At 39.3% G+C, this 16,290-nt stretch overlaps 1 protein-coding gene across 10 annotated transcripts in view; it reads left to right on the top strand.

Moving 5' to 3' along the window:
* PLS3 (plastin 3) overlaps window positions 1-16,290 on the top strand; it is a 93,219-nt gene that overhangs the window by 68,034 nt on the left and 8,895 nt on the right. For 7 of the 10 annotated variants that reach the window (XM_032250754.1, XM_032250758.1, XM_032250757.1 and 4 more), the window contains 7 exons: window positions 3,349-3,478; window positions 3,947-4,079; window positions 7,857-7,938; window positions 8,731-8,896; window positions 12,353-12,495; window positions 15,010-15,036; window positions 15,309-15,404. In XM_032250754.1, coding sequence (XP_032106645.1) covers window positions 3,349-3,478; window positions 3,947-4,079; window positions 7,857-7,938; window positions 8,731-8,896; window positions 12,353-12,495; window positions 15,010-15,036; window positions 15,309-15,404 — 777 coding nt within the window. Of the gene's footprint in view, window positions 1-3,348; window positions 3,479-3,946; window positions 4,080-7,856; window positions 7,939-8,730; window positions 8,897-12,352; window positions 12,496-15,003; window positions 15,037-15,308; window positions 15,405-16,290 lie in introns of all 10 variants that reach the window. The other 3 variants (XM_032250761.1, XM_032250762.1, XM_032250755.1) reach the window with 2 other exon arrangements.

The following is a 16,290-nucleotide window of genomic DNA, read 5'->3' as shown; positions in this document are numbered from 1 at the left end:
GCGCGATCCTGGCTCACCACAACCTCCGCCTCCCAGATTTAAGCGATTCTCCTGCCTCAGCCTCCCTAGTAGTTGGGATTACAGGCATATATATGCCACTGTGTCCAGCTAATTTTATATTTTTAGTAGAGATGGGGTTTCTCCGTGTTGGTCAGGCTGATCTTGAACTCCCAACCTCAGGTGATCTGCCGCCTCAGCCTCCCAAAGTGCTGAGATTACAGGCTTGGGCCACCACGCCTAGCCCATTTTTACTTTTTTAAATCCAAGGAATAAAGGAAAATACTATGAAACTAAAATTTTAAGCTTAGCTGGAATAATTTATTTTAAACAATTTAGAAAATGAAGGTCATATAACTTTTGCAAGACCGATGAAAATTAATAATTACAATTTTGCATTTCATTGTCAAGTATAAGAAGGAGTTTTACTGGAGCTACAGAAGTAATTGCATTAGGATATATAGCAGAGATAGTCTATTTTTTTTTTTTTTTTTTTTTGAGACAGGCTGTTATTGCCCAGGCTGAAGTGCAGTGACACCATCTCAGCTCACTGCAACCACCACCTCCCAGGTTCAAGCAGTTCTCATACCTCAGCCTACCAAGTAGCTGGGGTTACAGGCACGCACCACCATGCCCGGCTAATTTTTGTATTTTTAGTGGAGACAGGGTTTCATCAAGTTGGCCAGGGCTAGTCTTAAACTCCTGACTGCAAGTGATCCACCCACCTCGGCCTCCCAGAGTGCTGGGATTACAGGTGCGAGCCACCACACCGAGCCTACTTTTCTATTTCTAGTTATTAGTTCCAATTTCCAGACATTCTTTTTTGTGTTTTTATTTTATTTTTTGGAGACGGAGTCTCACCCTGTTGCCCAGGCTGGAGTGCAGTGGCGTGATCTTGGCTCACTGCAACTGCCGCCTCCCAGGTTCAAGTGATTCTCCTGCCTCAGCCACCTGAATAGCTGGGATTACAGGCGCATGCCACCATGCCTGCTAATTTTCGTATTTTTAATAGAGATGGGGTTTCACCGTATTGGTCAGGCTGGTCTTGAACTCCTGATCTCGTAATCCACCCACCTTGGCCTCCCAAAGTGCTGGGATTACAGGTGTGAGCCACCACACGCAGCCGACATTCTCTTTTTAAAATATGAATTAATCCTCTTTTCTATGACGTAAACAAATTTGGATTTATTTATTTATTTTAAAGGATAAATTTGCATTTTTCTTTTTTTTTTTTTTTTTTTTTTTTAAAGACGGGGCTTCACCATGTTGGTCAGGCTGGTCTTGAACTCCCAACCTCAGGTGATCCGCCCGCCTTGGCCTCCAAAGTGCTTGAATTACAGGCGTGAGCCACCACGCCCGGCCCTGGATTTATTTTTTAGCTGAAATCATGATCATTCAAACAACCTAATTCTTAAAAGTAAATGATCCTTGAAGCATAAGCACTTGTAATAAGAAATATAACTTTACATATCTCATTCTGAAGCTGTAACATTTTTGTCATTGCAAGGACTTGTGGTATGTTAGGCATGAAGAAATGCACACCTTTCAGATTTTAACTTATTAGACAATGTTTCACTAAATGAAGTAGAGTTCAGAAAGAAGTAGACTAGTGACTATTGTCTTTTCACTGAGCAGGTGCATTATTATCAAAAGGAGAGCTATGGGATCAAAATGCTTCACAGTTAAGGCACAGTTGGACTAAAAATTCAGATTGTAAATAAAAATAATTTTAATGATTTGAAAACTACCTGGAGTGTGTGCATCAGCTCTACACTGTTAATACTTAGTGAGAGTCAATATAATGGCCATAAAGCAGGAAGGGTGACTTCATTGGTTGTATGTAGTATTTAGAGTAGTCAGTGTGTACATGTGTCTGCATATATATACAAACATAAACACATACAGACATTTATTCTAAAATTCTACCTCCAAAATTACCGGTATACCTAGCACAGAATCGCAGCTATGGAAATACTTGAGTAAGTTTTGGTTTGTAAAACTTAACTGCTTACTAACTAGTCTCCCAGACAAAATTGTATTTTTAAGTCCAAAGAAAGGATTTAAGAAAGATAACAGGAAAAGATGACTTTGTAAGAGGGCCACTGACAACACATACAGCAACTTTTCTACCAGTTCCAAAAAGTCACTTTCTCTAGATGGATTAATCACAGAGGTGCCCTCCTGGAAAGACGAAATGTAACAAGGCACTCCTCCTTTCAGCCTGACACAGTCCTGTGCAAGACACAAGGCTTGGTTAGTATAGCTTGGGCTGCATTTCTGCTTCTGCTTGTGCCTGCTCTGACACATGCAACCTGAACTGCTAAGTATATTGTGACCCTGTTCTATGAACCACAGACATAGGCTACATCTTCCTGAGATGTGTGTGTGAATACATATTTGTCAAGAATGTTAAAGGTCTTTGAATTGCATTTGTTCAGCAACTTTTCCATGAAGTCTTCAGTTTTCTTTCAATGAATTCATTTAAATGAGGTTCTAAACACCATTTAAAGAAAGTTTCTACATCTTGCTTCTGTTTTACTGGCTTTGACTAATTTAGCCATGCACATTGGTGAATCAGGAACACATTTGGAATTAGGTAAATTCCAATACCTCAGAAAAATATAGACCTTTAGAACGTCCAATCAGATGGTTACACAGTACTAGGATGTGAAACTTACTTTGTTATAACTTGCCTTTGTACAGTTAGAATGTTCCTTTGTTATAACTTGCTTTTGTACAATTAGAATGTTCCTTACTGGGAAGAGAAGCTGTACTTCATAAATGCCACAATAAGACAATCTATGAAAAGCCTCTTTTCGGTGTTTATTCTTGACAGTCATCTATTACTACCAGCTTAACGCATTTTTAAACATATTATTCTGTAACTTTTGATTTAATGAATTCTTAATGAGCTACCTCATTATACTGTAAAATCGTTTTTTGGTTAAATTATAAAATTTTATCATTCTTTGCATTAAGAATTTTGATTAAAGAGGGAGGATTATTCAATGTTTTCTCTCCAGGAAAAGAACAAAGCCTTCCTTGTTTGTAGAAAATTAACAGATTTACCTGTGCCTTTGAATCACATTAGTTTTTGGCTTAAAGTGGATTCAATGCATGTAGCACTTAATGTTTTTGACAAGGGTGTACAATTGACATTCTGGTGCTTCATTTTCAGCAGTAGTATTGTAGTACTTGTTTAGCACTTCAAAAACTCAAGCCAAATTTTTTATATCTTTTAACATCAGCTATGGAAAAATGTAAGTGATGAAGATATACAAGAATATGAATACGCTTATTGTGCCTAATTTGAAATTAATTGTGAATCAACAAAATTACTTTAATTAATAGATTTTTCAAGAGGTAAAAAGTAGCGATATTGCCAAGACCTTCCGCAAAGCCATCAACAGGAAAGAAGGTATTTGTGCTCTGGGTGGAACTTCAGAGTTGTCCAGCGAAGGAACACAGCATTCTTACTCAGGTAATCATTTCATAGGCATTATTAGGTTAATACAATGTGCTAGGTGGGATGGATGCTGTAATGTCAAGGAAGGGCTCTAGAAAATCATTACCTCCTAATTAAGAATACAATAGAAGTCCTTTGCGACCTGTATTTAGGCTTGAAACTAATACTTGTCATAAAGGTATTGTATTTATTGTATGGCTTTATTAGCTTGCAAGAGACAGGATACAATCCATGTAATGATAGGCTTTACTATAGTGAATTGTACAGTAAGATAAGTGTCTGAGGACCAGTTAATGTGTTCTATTCTTTTTCTTAATTTTGTAATTCCTGATAACCACTGTGCTGCATCCAAGTGTCTGGGTTTCCACACAGAATAACCACACGTTTCTGACACATTAACTTTCAGCACTATTAGGCTTTGCAGTCAAATCGTTAACTTAGAGCATGAACTAATGTCTTGCTTGTTATTTAACATAATTTTAGAGGAAGAAAAATATGCTTTTGTTAACTGGATAAACAAAGCTTTGGAAAATGATCCTGATTGCAGACACGTTATACCAATGAACCCAAACACTGATGACCTGTTCAAAGCCGTTGGTGATGGAATTGTGCTTTGGTAAGATGTTAGCTTGTTTTATATCCAGATATCCAAAAATAGCCTTCCATATAATTGATATATTTGCTTCTGCATGCTTGACAGTTTCACCTCAGGAAGTAATTAGAATAGAAAATTATCCAGGTTCTGCCTTTTTCGCTTAATTTCTAGGTCTGTCCATGAATCTAAAATTCAGTCATAGATCGACAACCTCTTTATAGGGGAGCTCTCAGCCTCCATTTTCATCTCATCACCGAGCCAACAGAACATTATGACTCTGTTGAACTTAAGTATGTCAGTGTCTGTTTATTCTAAAGTACCACAGCTTCCAAAAGAAAAAAAGAGGCTACTCTTCAGTTCTCACTCTCCAATGACCTATTTCCAAAAAATGCTTTTGTCACTGCTGCCACCCCACAGCCAATAGCATCTTAGCAGACATAATACAAGATTATCAACACTGTCAGTCGGTGTTCCAATTTATAGAGGCAGTGTCACACAGTTGTTAATACCATGCTCCATTATCAGTCTAACTGAGTTTATATTCAGTCCTGCCACTCTGAAGTGGTACAACTATGATCATGTCACTCAACCCCTTTGCATTTCAGTTTCTATCTATTATGATCTCCACATTATTATACTTACCTCACAGGGCTGTTGTGAGCATTAAGTAAATTACTACATACAGAGTGCTTAGGGTAGTGCAATTGATATATTTCACATGACAGTATATATTATAGGATATAAAATTCTTCTTTTTGCAATAGATTCATTTTGGTTGTTTGAAAAGCTGATTTTTGAAATGTGAGATAGGCTGGGCATGGTGGCTCATGGCTGTAATCCCAGCCCTTTGGGAGGCTGAGGCAGCAACATTGCTGGAGGCCAGGAGTTCAGATCCGGCCTGGGAAACATAAACAAGACCCCTATCTCTACAAAAAAATTAAAAATTAACCGGGCATGGGACTGCACGCCTGTAGTCCCAGCTACTTGGGAGACTGAGGTTGGAGGATCACTTGAGCCCAGGAGTAGTACAAGGTGGCAGTGAGCTATGCTTTATACCACTGAACTCCAGCCTGGGTAACCCTGTCTATCTAAAAAATAAATAAATACACACACACACACACACACACACACACACACACACACAGACTTTCTTTGTGTTCCGTTTATAGGCAGTGAATAATTTCCCATGTGTGTGTTTCGTTTTTGTTTTTTCAGACGGAGTCTCGCTCTGTTGCCCAGGCTGGAGTGCAGTGTCATGACCTCAGCACACTGCAGCCTCCACCTCCCGGGTTCAAGCATTCTTATGCCTCAACCTCCCAAGTAGCTGGGATTCCAGGCTCTCACCACTTCACCCAGCTAATTTTTATATTTTTAGTAGAGACAGGGTTTCACCATGTTGGCCAGGCTGATCTCGAACTCCTGGCCTCAAGTGATCTGCCCACCTCAGCCTCCCAAAGTGTTGGGATAACAGGCATGAGCCACCTTGCCCAGCCTCCCATGCATTTTTTTTCTTTCTTTTTTTTTTTTTTTTGAGACAGAGTCTCACTCTGTCACCCCAGCTGGAGTTCAGTGGCTCAATCTTGGCTAACTACAACCTCCGCCTCCTGAGTTCAAGCAATTCTCTGCTTCAATTTCCCGAGTAGCTGGGATTATAGGCACCTGCCACCATGCCTGACGAATTTCTGTATTTTTAGTAGAGACAGGGTTTCACCATCTTGGCCAGGCTGGTCTTGAACTCCTGACGTCATGATCCGCCTGCCTCAACCTCCCAAAGTGCTCTGATTACAGGCATGAGCTATCGCACCTGGACCCATTCATTTTGATATAGAGAGAAGACTGGAAGTTTCTCTCTCTGGGGGCTCACCCTGCAGAACTCAAAAATTATATAAATTATAAAAATAATAAGAGATAATCATATTGAACTATTTAAGATTTAAATTTTGCATGGAAAGAAGCATGGCTTTCTCTATGTAGAATAAAATTTATTAGGGCAGTATTATGAACATCTAATATGTTAGAGCCAGGTGCAGTGGCTCACACCTGTAATCCCAGGTACTTAGAGGCTGAGGTTGGAGGATCCCTTGAGCCCAGGAGTTCAAGGCTGCAGTGATTTGAGCTATAATTGTGCCTCTGTACTGCAGCCCAGGCAACACAGTTAGACCCTGCCTCTAAAAAATAATAAAATAAAAAATATTGAAGTCTAAATCTAGATTTTACAAAATGAGATTTTTCCTAATGAGTCACAGACTATAGCCTACCTAATCTTTCTCTCACCACTATACTGCCCGCACCAAATACAGTGTCTGGCTCATTGTTGAGGCACTCAGTAAACATTTGGTGAATGAAAGAATCTCAGGCTCAACTAATTTTACTGTTTTGTGGAAAAGACTCATTTTCACTGCAGGATTTTATCTGTCTTTAAAATATATTCAATAAAGTTGACCTCTCCTTTTTTTTTTTTTTTTTTTTACTCACTGATCGCTGTTAGAGACAGGGTCTTGCTCTGTCACCCAGGCTGCAGTGCAGTGATTCAATCATGGCTCACTGCCACCTCGACCTCTTGGGCTCAATCAATCCTCCCACTTCAGCCTTTCAAGTAGCTAGGACTACAGGGATCCACCACTTTGCCTATCTAATTTTTTTTTATATTTTTTATTTTTTGCAGAGATGGGGTCTGGGGTTTCACCATCTTGTCCACAAGGCTAGTCTTGAACTTTTGAGCTCAAGTAATCTGCCTGCCTTAGCCTCCCAAAGTACTAGGATTATAGGCGTTAGCCACAGTGTACCTGGCCCAAGTTTTGTTTTCAATATCCAAGTTATTTTCATAAAAGAATGAGAAAAACAAAAATAAAAATTAAATGATAAAGCCTGTTCTAATCCTCTGCTCAGAGATGCCCGCTACTATACACATATTTTGGTCTTTTTTTGTTTTGTTTTTTTGGGGTGTTTTCCTTTGTTTTGTTTTTTTGTTTTTTTTGGTTTTTGGGTTTTGGTTTGTTTGTTTTTTTGAGACAGAGTCCTGCTGTATCCTGTATTGCCCAGGATTAAGTACAGTGGCATGACCTCCACTCACTCCAACCTCCACCTCCTGGGTTCAAGCAATTCTTCTGCCTCAGCCTCCTGAGTAGCTGGGATTACAGGCACGCGCGACCACACTGTGCTAATTTTTGTGTTTTTAGTAGAGACAGGGTTTTGCCATGTTAGCCAGGCTGCTTTCCAACTCCTGACCTCAGGTGATTGCCTGCCTTGGCCTCCCAAAGTGCTGGGATTACAGGCACGAGCCACTATAGCTGGCCAGAGTTTCTTTGTTTGTTTTGTTTTTTTCTTTTTGAGACAGGGTCTCACTTGTTGCCCATGCTGGAGTGTAATGGTGTGATCGTAGCTTACTGTAACCTTGAACTCCTGGGCTCAAGCTATCCTCTTGCCTCAGCCTCCTGAGTAACTAGTACTAGAGGCACATGCCACCATGCCCAGCTAATTTTTTAATCTTTTTTTATGGTGACAGGGTCTCGTATTGCCCAGGCTAGTCTGGAACTTCTGGCCTCAAGCAGTCCTCCCGCCTCAACCTCCCAAAGTGCTGGGATTATAGGCATGAGCCATCACATCAGGCCTGGTCTTTTTTTTTTTTTAATCTTTATTTTCCATTTGGGTAGTTTATTATGATCAACATGATAAAAGTCATCTATTTGCATTTTTAGAGTACGTAAAAAAGATGTTTAGTAAGCTTTAAAATATTTGTAAGTATTTATAGACACTTAATAAAAGTAAATCAACTTTTTTTTTCATTTTTTGTTTCAGTAAAATGATTAACCTTTCAGTTCCTGATACCATTGACGAAAGAGCAATCAACAAGAAGAAACTTACGCCCTTCATCATTCAGGTATGCATTGTTCTCCCCTCCCTTTAACATGAAATTACTGTTTGAGGACCTGTTCACAGACTTGAGGCTCTGCACTCTGTAGGTTCCCAATTGATCCTTGTAAAAACTATTGAGCGTGGGATTGTTATCCAGATTATACGGACAGAACTGGGACTCAGAAAGGTTTCTGAGCTTGCCTGAAATTAATGTTGAAACGGAGGTTCAAATCCCATTCCAATTTCAAAGTTCTATGTTCTTTTCATTTCATAATGTGCTCAAGCACTACAGAGATAAGCAAAAATATGTAAGCTCCTAATTAACTGGCGTGCTTAAGGAATGGAACATTTTTCTTTTCTATCAATTGAACATTAAATTATTAGCAAAATTCCCTCAGGGAAGAGCGCCTCTTGGGATGTGGACATTGATAACTTCTAAAACTCTTTTGGGCACATGAATACTGTTGGTTCCTCTCCTTAGGCATTTTTGGAATGATAGCACTTTACTCACATGGATAAATTTACTGTGCTACTCAGCCTTTTCCTTTAGTGCCAGCATACTTCAAAAGGGAACAAATAAAAATATGTTAACTTCTCATGAGATTCTGCAAAAGGCAATAGCAATAAGGCTGAAATTTGTCTTAGCTAGGCTTTTTAACACAGAAGTCTGGAATTTGTTTTCTGTGACACATATATGGATAAAATTAATGCAAGGTATTAATTTCCTCATTGAGTGTTATTTTCAGTAAAGGAAGAAAGTAGAATGCTAAAAAATGGAAAGGTTGAGAAGCAAGTGTGTAATTTGACTGTCTTGCAGGAAAACTTGAACTTGGCACTGAACTCTGCTTCTGCCATTGGGTGTCATGTTGTGAACATTGGTGCAGAAGATTTGAGGGCTGGGAAACCTCATCTGGTTTTGGGACTGCTTTGGCAGATCATTAAGATCGGTTTGTTCGCTGACATCGAGTTAAGCAGGAATGAAGGTAATGGAACACAACTATTCTGGAAATTGTTTATTGGGTATTTTTTTCTAGTCATGTAGACGTTCATGCTCTCACTTAATGGAGGTGATTGGTGATAACTAGAATGAACATAAGGTAATGCTATAGTTTTTCAGAAAAATAGCATAATTACATGACTTTCTATTAGAAATTCACATTTGTCAGGCACTTTACAATTAATTTTGCAACAATGACACAAAAGCACAGAGAGATTAAGGAGCTTTCCCAAAGTCCTAAAACTTGATTATGTATTTTTTTTTCCTTTTTCTTTCTTTCTTTCTTTCTTTTTTTTTTTTTTTTTGAGATGGAGTCTCACTCTGTTGCCCGGGCTGAAGTGCAGTGGCACCGTCTTGGCTCACTGCATCCTCCGCCTCCCGGGTTCAAGCAATTCTCCTGCCTCGGCCTCCAAGTAGCTGGGACTACAGGCATGCACCACCATACCTGGCTTGATTTTGTATTTTTAGTAGAGAAAAGGTCTCACCATATTGGCCAGGCTGGTCTCTAACTCCTGACCTGGTGATCCACCCACCTGGGCCTCCCAAAGTCCTGGGATTACAGGCATGAGCCACCATGCCCAGCCTGATTATCTATTTTTTTCTGCTCTGCCTACATAAATCCTACCTCTTTACCACCCTCAGCTCCACCATTTTGCACCATCTCCTTTTTTTGGAGACAAGGTGTCACTCTGTCACCCAGGCTGCAGTACAGTGGCACAATCACGGCTCACTGCAGTCTCAAACTCCCAGGCTCAAGCGATCCTCTTGCCTCAGCCTCCTGAGTAGCTGAGACTATAGGCGCAAGTCACCACACCCAGCTAATTTTTGTACTTTTGTAGAGATGGGGTTTCATGATGTTGCCCAGGCTGATCTCCAACTCCTGGACTCAAACAGTCCGCCCACCTTGGCCTCCCAAAGTGCTGTGATTACAGGTGTGAGCCACCATGCCCAGCCTATCTCCTAGTTTTAACAACTTTTATATTCTATAGATTTAGACGCCCTTCAAAATCTTCTAACCTACCCTCAATGGTCTCACATTCCTGAACCAACAGAAGGATCACTTTTTCAGCATAGATTTTTTTTTATGTCACATTGTGGATTTATAGAATGTATTAAGCATATTCCATACAGTTCCCCTGAGGTCCTAGGAGGTACTACATTAACCTCTGAAAAGTTTAAAATACTGAACACCACTCCAAATACTCAGATTTCATTCCAGAAATCCCTAACATCACCATCTCAATCCTCAGTTACTTTGGGAGAAGATTACATGTTTGGGATTCTCAGTATTGTCCAAGTCTCATCATGTCTGCCAGTGGTCTTATTTTATACATCTATCCACTATAAGTCTTTTTTGTACTGTTAGGAATTTATTATACTTATTTATTTATTTATTTTCTGAGAGGGAGCCTTGCTCTTTCATGCAGGTTGGAGTACAGTGGCGCGATCTCGGCTCACTGCTACATCTGCCTCCTGGGTTCAAGTGATTCTCCTGCCTCAGCCTCCTGAGTAGCTGAGATTGCAGGTGCCCGCCACCATGCCCAACTAATTTTTGTATTTTCAGTAGAGATGGGTTTCACCATGTTGGCCAGGCTTGTCTCGAACTCCTGACCTCAGGTGATCCGCCCGCCTTGGCTTCTCAAAGTGCTGGGATTACAGGCGTGAGCCACTGTGCCCACCATACACTTACATTTTGAATCCACTCAAAAGTACCTGCTTTTGCAAACTGACACAAGAGCAGAAAATCAAACACCGCATGTCCTCACTCATAGGCAGGTGTTGAACAATGAGAACACATGGACACAGGGAGGGGAGACTACACACTGGGGTCTGTTGGGGGGAAATGGGGGAAGGACGGGGAGGTGGGGAGAGAGAGCATGGGGAGAAATGCCAGATATAGGTGAAGGGGAGGAAGGCAGGAAATCACACTGCCATGTGTGTACCTATGCAACAATCTTGCATGTTCTTCACATGTACCCCAAAACCTAAAATGCAATTTAAAAAAGTACCTGCTTTTGAATAAATAAAATTGTTCTAATTGCTGCCTTCTTCACAGTGGTGCATGTTTTGTTTCAAGGGGTTGAAGTCCATTTAAGAAGGAAAGAGAAAAAACAAAATAAAATGGCATTGGCTCATGTAATATATGATTTATTTTTTACAAGGTCTCAGGTGCATAGATGTTGGGCTGTTTAATCTTGTCCAGCCTTTGATTGGGTGGAGATAAGGAGTGGAAGGAGGGCTCTATACAAATGGTCATGCTGCCTCTGCTCTTAGCATCCAAGTGTCAAAGGGGCATAATATCAAGCCAAGTCCATTGAAGATGAAATTTGCCTGATGGAGGTATTACTTGGACCCCTTCAGAAATCAGACAGTTTCAGCATTCTTGTCCAATATTAATCTCATTTTATGGGAGGCAGTTATTGCATAAAGACTGCACAACTTCTTTAAAACAACGTTTAAATTTAGACAGTTCTCTGTAAACGCTCAAGCTTTTGCCTATGACCTATGGAAATATTTACCAAAAAAAGCTTGGCTTCTCAACAACAACAAAAAATTATTGAGCAGACTTTACTTGTTGGGTGCTATAGAAAATGTAAGGTTGAGACCCCGCATGGTGGCTCATGCCTGTAATCCCAGCACTTTGGGCGGCTGAGGCGGGTGAATCACTTGAGGCCAGGAGTTAGAGACCATCCGGGCCAACAGGGCAGAACCCTGTCTCTACTAAAAATAGAAAAGGTAGCTGGGCATACTGGCACGCACCTGTAGTCCCAGCTAGTCGGTAGGCTGAAACAGGAGAATCACTTGAACCCAGGAGGAAGAAGTTGCAGTGAGCCGAAATCACGCCACTGCACTCCAGCCTGGGCAATAGAGCGAGACTGTCTCAAAAATAAAGGAAAAAGAAAATAATAAGGTTGAATTATATTCCTGTTAAAATAGGCTTGAGACTTCAAGGGTTAATTGATTAATGATACTTAAATACAAATACCACAGTGTTTCTAGATTACTTTAATCAAAAAGTGAGGTAAAATATTTCCAAATTTTAAACATCTTTCCCAGAATCTTTGACTTTAACCAAAAGGTTAAATAAAAGGTTCCCAAATTTTAAACATCTTTCCCCAAATCCTTGACTTTAGAAGTGTTAAATAAGAACAGTTTATACAAACATACTACATAATGTGAAAATGTAAGCTTAAAGGCCGTAACCTCATTTGTTACTTGGAATGTGAAAAATAACAGAGAAAATAATAAATTGTATTATGTTATTAAATCTACTTATATATATTTATCTTTTTGAATAGGTTATGAGTGTCTTGAAACCAGATCTATGTCATAGTAGTTTTTTGCACCTCTGTTACTCAACAGTGTCAAAAGAGTGAATCAACTTGGCATGACCGTTATTATGTCATATAATGATTGTGGGATTTTTTGCTTTTTCTTCTAGCTTTGGCTGCTTTACTCCGAGATGGTGAGACTTTGGAAGAACTTATGAAATTATCTCCAGAAGAGCTTCTACTTAGATGGGCAAACTTTCATTTGGAAAACTCGGGTTGGCAAAAAATTAATAACTTTAGTGCTGACATCAAGGTAACTATTCAAAGAACCACAACACTTTGTGGGGATATAATAATAGCTGGAGGATTTCATCCCAGTTTGAGGGAAAATTCTAATACTGTATCACCAAGCCTTGTTGCCTCTTGGCCCTGAAGGTAGATTTTAGAAGAGAAGTAGAGCCAGATAAAGAGCATGAGCACCTATGTTTTATTTTGGGGAAAAAGGTTAGAGTATTATGCTAATTTGTTATGTTATAATGCTAATTTGTTATATTCTGCCTATTGTTAAACATGGAGTATAAAAGAATAGGACATGACTATTCTATTCTTAACTGCCTTTCCCAGGCCTCAGTGTACCTGTTAGTAAACACACCTAGAAGAGAGAGGAAGGGCCTCATGATTTCCTCTTCCCCTTTTTTATTTGGCTTCCCTTTTGTCATTTTATCCCACCTTCAGATGTGAGTTCCTCCAGGATAGTGATGAGCTCTTATTTATGTCTGTGTATCCTTCCTACCTCAGCCCCTGCTCCAGGGCCCTCCTGCTAAAGCCAACGTATAACACAGTATGTGGCACATACAAGACCCTCGTGTTTCTTGCCTTGAATTGATTTTATTTAACTCACTGTTATCATGAGCAGTGAGGAAAAACGAACAATGGAGGAAGACATTTATCACATGTTGCCTTTGGCTTCTCATGCAGAGAGGGCTAACATTACTATGGCAAACATTGTGTGGAGTTCTTCTTAGCTGCCTCAACTCTGACATCCAGATGCTGGTACACGAGGAACAAATTTAAGGATCTTCATCAGATGTCACTGATTGTCAAGGCTGTGAAAACAATACTGTGCTATCATATGATTTTGTTCAGTGATGAGAGGAAGCAGTGAGATGCCTGTACTGCTGATTTCATCCATGAAAATTAAGAATAGCCCCAAAATTATAAGACCAACTGACACTTCCCTCTCTTTGAATTATACAATATGTTTGGCCAGGTTTGTTGTTGTTGTTGTTGTTGTTGTTGTTGTTGTTGAGACAGCATCTCACTTTGTCACCCAGGCTGGAGTGCAGTGGCACTCTCATGGCCCACTGAAGCCTTGACCTCCCAGGCTCAAGCGATCTTCCCACCTCAGCCTTCCAAGTAGCTGGGACTACAGGTGCACACCATGAAGTCCAGCTGATTTTTTTATTATTATTTATAGAGATGGGGTCTCACTGTGTTGCTCAGGCTGGACTCTAACTCCTGAGCTCAAGTGATCCTCCCATCTCAGCCTCCTAAAATGCTGGGATTACAGGCGTGAGCCATAGCACCTGGCCAGCCAGGTATATTTTGCTTTATGCACTAGATGCGTTCCTGAAAATCAGCAAGCCAACTGTAAATGGATTGTATGTACTGGGATGTATTTTAAATGTACAGAGAATATCTTTTTTTTTTTAAGTGAAGCCTGCTTTGAATATTTTTAAAAAGCAAAGAATTGTTTGGTAATGTGAAAACTAACTTCCAGATTATCTGTATTCAAGTTCAAATTTTCACCTGTAAAGACCTTTTCAGGGTAACAAATACAGATTTTGCTGGGTCTGCTCTTCGCTTGTTTTTCTCAAGAGCATAGGTTTAGATTATAAATTGTTTATGTAGCTTTAGCAAGACATTGGAAATTAAAGCACTTTCACAGTTGTAGTACACTATTCCTTAGGAGGTAAATGCTATGCCCCCAAATAATAAGATCAGAGTTGCCATTTTATGAATTGCTCTGAAATAGCTTTCAATCACCTGGTTTTCCCCATTCTTAGAACCATCTATGGCACCGAGTTTCAAACTCACTTGGGTAGCTGGTTTAAAAGGCACCTCTCTAGGCAGTTCCCAGACATTTAGATTTGGTAGCTTGGGAATTGGATTCAGTAATTGACATATTGAGCAACTTCCACAGGGCTTTGTATGCACATAGACTACGAGAAACAGACCTTCGTAGTCTGTCTGGACTTTCAAGGCCCAGTAACAGGAAACTGTTAAGATCATAGCTAGAAGGTGGTCTTCACATATGGCAGGATTAAGAAATCTTGACTCAAATTCCTGTCCTCTAGAATTCCGAAGATGCAGGAATTTACTTGACACGTGTGAAGGCTCTTAGTAAGTGTTTATGCGAGTACAGTGGTTTTCAAGCTGTGTTTTGTGTTGTCCATACAACCTGAATTCACATTGACTATTGACTGTGAGCCAACCCCATTGTTTTATGTATTGGGATTCTAAGAAAACAACATTCAAGTGATAAAAGAGTCCAGGGATTTAAAACGAAAAGAGACATTTGTTTTGTTAAGTACGTTCAGATCATAGAGGGTTCAGTGTTATTTTAGCAACTAAAATGTTTAGCATTTAATCTTTTGTCATTTAAATTTACAATTAAATACATCTGCAACATAGCTAATCTCTTCTTCATAGGTTGTGGTATATGCATTGTGCTTTGTAATGATATAACTTGTTTATTTTCTCTTTCTTCTATGCTTCCTGGATTTCTGCTCTCCTACTTTTTTAAATGCTTGTTTTGTCTATCAAGCTTATTGACTTCAGTAATTCAGTGAAGGTACAGAACTGGTTATATGTTTATTAGCATTATTTTATTGATGGCTTTAATAATTGTGAAGTCATGCCAAAATCCAGTTCATCCATATGCAAGACAGATATAAGGCCAGATAGATGGACTTTTCTGGGGAAGACACCTGTTAAATTAGAAGGCAGAGATTTGTGCCATATATTCTCAAAAAATCCAATGCAAATAGCCTTCCAAACATGAGACAATAGGATACATTCATTCCTTGTAACCGCGATCTCACTGACATATTCAATTCTTTGTAGGATTCCAAAGCCTATTTCCATCTTCTCAATCAAATTGCACCAAAAGGACAAAAGGAAGGTGAACCACAGATAGATATTAACATGTCAGGTTTTAATGTAAGTATAGCTGCTCTTTTGAATTCTACAATCTTGCAAAATTATTGTCAATTTCTTATAAATACAATAATTTTTACAATTGTATGAAGTGGATTTGATAATTTTAAGCATTATTTTAAAATGTATTACTGTACATGTAATTCAGAGGCCAGAAAACTAGCTTAGATTTATTTTGATTGTTGGTGAATTCCATAGTTGTTGTGGTATTGATTTATATGGATGGCATAAAATATTCAAAACAAGTATGGGGAAATAAGCAACTAGAAGCTAACCATTTCCAAGTATTTGGATTATAACCACAGTAATAGATTTAGTGACTATATATTTATATATACATATATTCATTTTTCTGTGTTGAGAGTAATGTTAATATGTTTTACAAACTCCCAGTCTATGAAATCTGATTTAGGGAATTATTCTCAGATACCATGTTCCCTGGGTATGTCACTAATTTGTTTAGTGACCTTGGACAAGTTTCTTCTCAAAATTGGATTTCACTTTGTTCATCCATAAAGTAAGGAGTTAGACTGGACTACTTAGTCCCAAGTTTCTAGGATTCTGTGTTTTTTGTACCCATTAGATATGGAATGCATGCTACTAATGAACAAAATCCACATATCTATCATATTATGCCATAGGATGGAGTGGATTGCACTGGCTAAACCATTTTTATACTGCCCTTAACCATAACTCAATTTGTACCTGACTTGCGTGCTTATATTTCTGTCTATATGTTAAATGTAAAACTCTTCAGCTCAGGTCACTCTTGGTAGGAATGAGGGGCCATCTTGTCCAAGAAGGGAGCTGTCTGGGATGGCTAGCTGTGTGATCTGATACACCCCTTCTGTAGTCAGTCCTTTCTGATTGATCTTAAAACACTCCTTTG

The sequence above is a fragment of the Sapajus apella genome, unplaced genomic scaffold, assembly GCF_009761245.1.
Source record: "Sapajus apella isolate SASKATOON/1434 unplaced genomic scaffold, GSC_monkey_1.0 scaffold73, whole genome shotgun sequence".
Taxonomy (NCBI): domain Eukaryota; kingdom Metazoa; phylum Chordata; class Mammalia; order Primates; family Cebidae; genus Sapajus; species Sapajus apella.
Note: the sequence above shows the minus strand (reverse complement) of the source record. Positions and strands in the feature narration are given on the sequence as shown.